The following is a 2,013-nucleotide window of genomic DNA, read 5'->3' as shown; positions in this document are numbered from 1 at the left end:
ATGGATAAAATGCAAGCAAACTTGGATGTTGTTATGAATCAGCAAAAATCTGTCACTGAATCTGTGGAATTCTACGGCAATAAAATTGATGAATTCACTAAAAAAATGGTTGATTTTGAAAAACAACTTAGAGTTATTCCTAAATTAGAGTCCACTGTTGCAACTACCTCATCTGATCTGAATAATTTACAAATTGAAGTTGATCACATTCAACAACAGGCACGCTTAAGCAATCTGGAAATCAATGGGATTCCGGAGAATCACAATGAGAAATTGCCATCCATTATTAATAACATTTTTAATATCCTTGAGGAACCAGATGTAGGTTTTGATTCATGTTTCAGAGTACCACATATTGATTCTAAAAATAGGAATTCTAGGTCTATTATTGTGAGAATGAACTCTCGTGCGCAGAAAGATAATGTCCTTGCTTCCATTAGGAAACGTAGAGGCTTGAGGGTCAATGAGATAGGATTTGCTGGTGATAGTCCGATATTTATTAATGATCACCTAACATCCAAGAATAAACAGCTCTACAGAAAAACTAGGCTCTACGCTAAATCCAGTGGTGCCACTTGTTGGACAAGAGACTGTAAAATATTCGTGCGTTTCCCGCAAAATGGTAAAATACTTCATGTTACCAGTGATGCTGCTCTTGCCGCTATGCAAACTTCACTGTAGGCAGCAGTTTGGTTTTATACTAACTTAAGTACATTTTTTTTATATTATTTCAATGGAGTTATCAGTTTATTATCAGAATACCAGGGGCTTAAGGTCTAAAACACAGGATTTTTATACATCTTCACTAAGCTGTTGTGCAGATATTATATGTCTAACCGAAACTTGGCTGAATGAAGGGATTCAGGATGGAGAACTATTTGATTTAAATACTTATGAAGTTTATCGTCAGGATCGTAATTTAGCAACAACCGGGAAAAAAGATGGCGGTGGAGTGTTAATTGCTGTTAATAGGAAGCTCTCATCTAGGTCTGAAGCTGCGTGGACATCTCCAGGAATTTGTGAAGATATGTGGGTGTCAGTGTCTCTAAATCCAAGTGTAAGACTACATGTGTGTTGCGTCTATGTGCCACCCTACGCCACGGAGCAAAATCTAATGGCTCATTTGAATACTTTATCTAATATTGTTGAATCGCGCCCTGATGATCGCTTTCTAATCGTTGGTGATTATAATGTGCCCAAAATTTTGTGGACTCTTAACAATTCAAGAAATTGTTTTATTGCAACCGTTGTTCATGATCGCCTTGGAGAATGTCTTGTTGATGGTTATAGTCTCCTCAACTTCAGTCAATACAATGGAGTGCGTAATTGCAACGGTAGGTCGTTGGATCTAGTTTTTAGTTCTCTTACTGATGTCAAGGTTACGACGTGTGATTTGCCTTTTGTAGAAGAGGACTTGCATCATAAATCTCTGAATATTGTTGTCAATATCAATGATGAGTGTAGATTAAAAAATGGTACCTCTTATTCTAAATTTAAATTTCACCATGCTAATTATGATATTATTAACAGGGAAATTAATGACATAAACTGGCATAATTTGTTTTTGGATATTGATGTCGATGCCGCAGTGAACCGTTTTTATAGTATTATTCACCAGATCATACGGCGCTTTGTCCCCCAAAAAAAGATAAATAATAAATTTCCCTTATGGTACTCAGCAAATACGAAATCCTTAATTAAAGAAAAATATAAGTTTCATCGGCGTTGGAAAAGGTTTCAAAATAATTTGGATTATGTAAATTTTTCTAACGCTAGAAAAGCCGTAAGACTCGCTATTAAGAAGGATTATCGCGATTATGTCGCTAACACTGAAAATAACATAAAAAGCAATTGCAAGTCATTTTGGTATTTTGTAGCAAATAAAAGGCAAAATAATAAATTACCCAATACAATGTCATTTAATGGAAACGTTTTTTCTGATGATGAGAATATCTCCAACGCTTTCTCTTCTTATTTTGGTAGTGTTTATGAACCCTCTTCTACATCCTCTAA

General features: G+C 35.3%; 2 protein-coding genes across 2 annotated transcripts in view; both read left to right on the top strand.

Annotated features, from left to right (window-relative positions):
• On the top strand, positions 1-681 carry LOC111691963. Its single transcript, XM_023455534.1, has one exon. The coding sequence runs from the start codon at positions 1-3 to the stop codon at positions 679-681; it is 681 nt and encodes a 226-aa protein (XP_023311302.1).
• Positions 682-733: 52 nt separating this feature from the next.
• The window catches only part of LOC108911417, a 6,831-nt gene continuing 5,551 nt past the window's right edge, over positions 734-2,013 (top strand). The window contains exon 1 of the mRNA XM_023455532.1: positions 734-1,979. Within this exon, the coding sequence (XP_023311300.1) occupies positions 734-1,979 (1,246 nt within the window). The remainder of the gene's footprint in view (positions 1,980-2,013) is intronic.

This window comes from Anoplophora glabripennis, unplaced genomic scaffold, assembly GCF_000390285.2.
Source record: "Anoplophora glabripennis isolate ALB-LARVAE unplaced genomic scaffold, Agla_2.0 scaffold755, whole genome shotgun sequence".
In the NCBI taxonomy this organism is placed as follows: Eukaryota; Metazoa; Arthropoda; class Insecta; order Coleoptera; family Cerambycidae; genus Anoplophora; species Anoplophora glabripennis.
Note: the sequence above shows the minus strand (reverse complement) of the source record. Positions and strands in the feature narration are given on the sequence as shown.

What these genes read in the sequence shown, in the direction of transcription:
- LOC111691963 (XM_023455534.1), top strand. Translation starts at nt 1, where the DNA reads ATGGATAAAATGCAAGCAAACTTGGATGTTGTTATGAATCAGCAAAAA.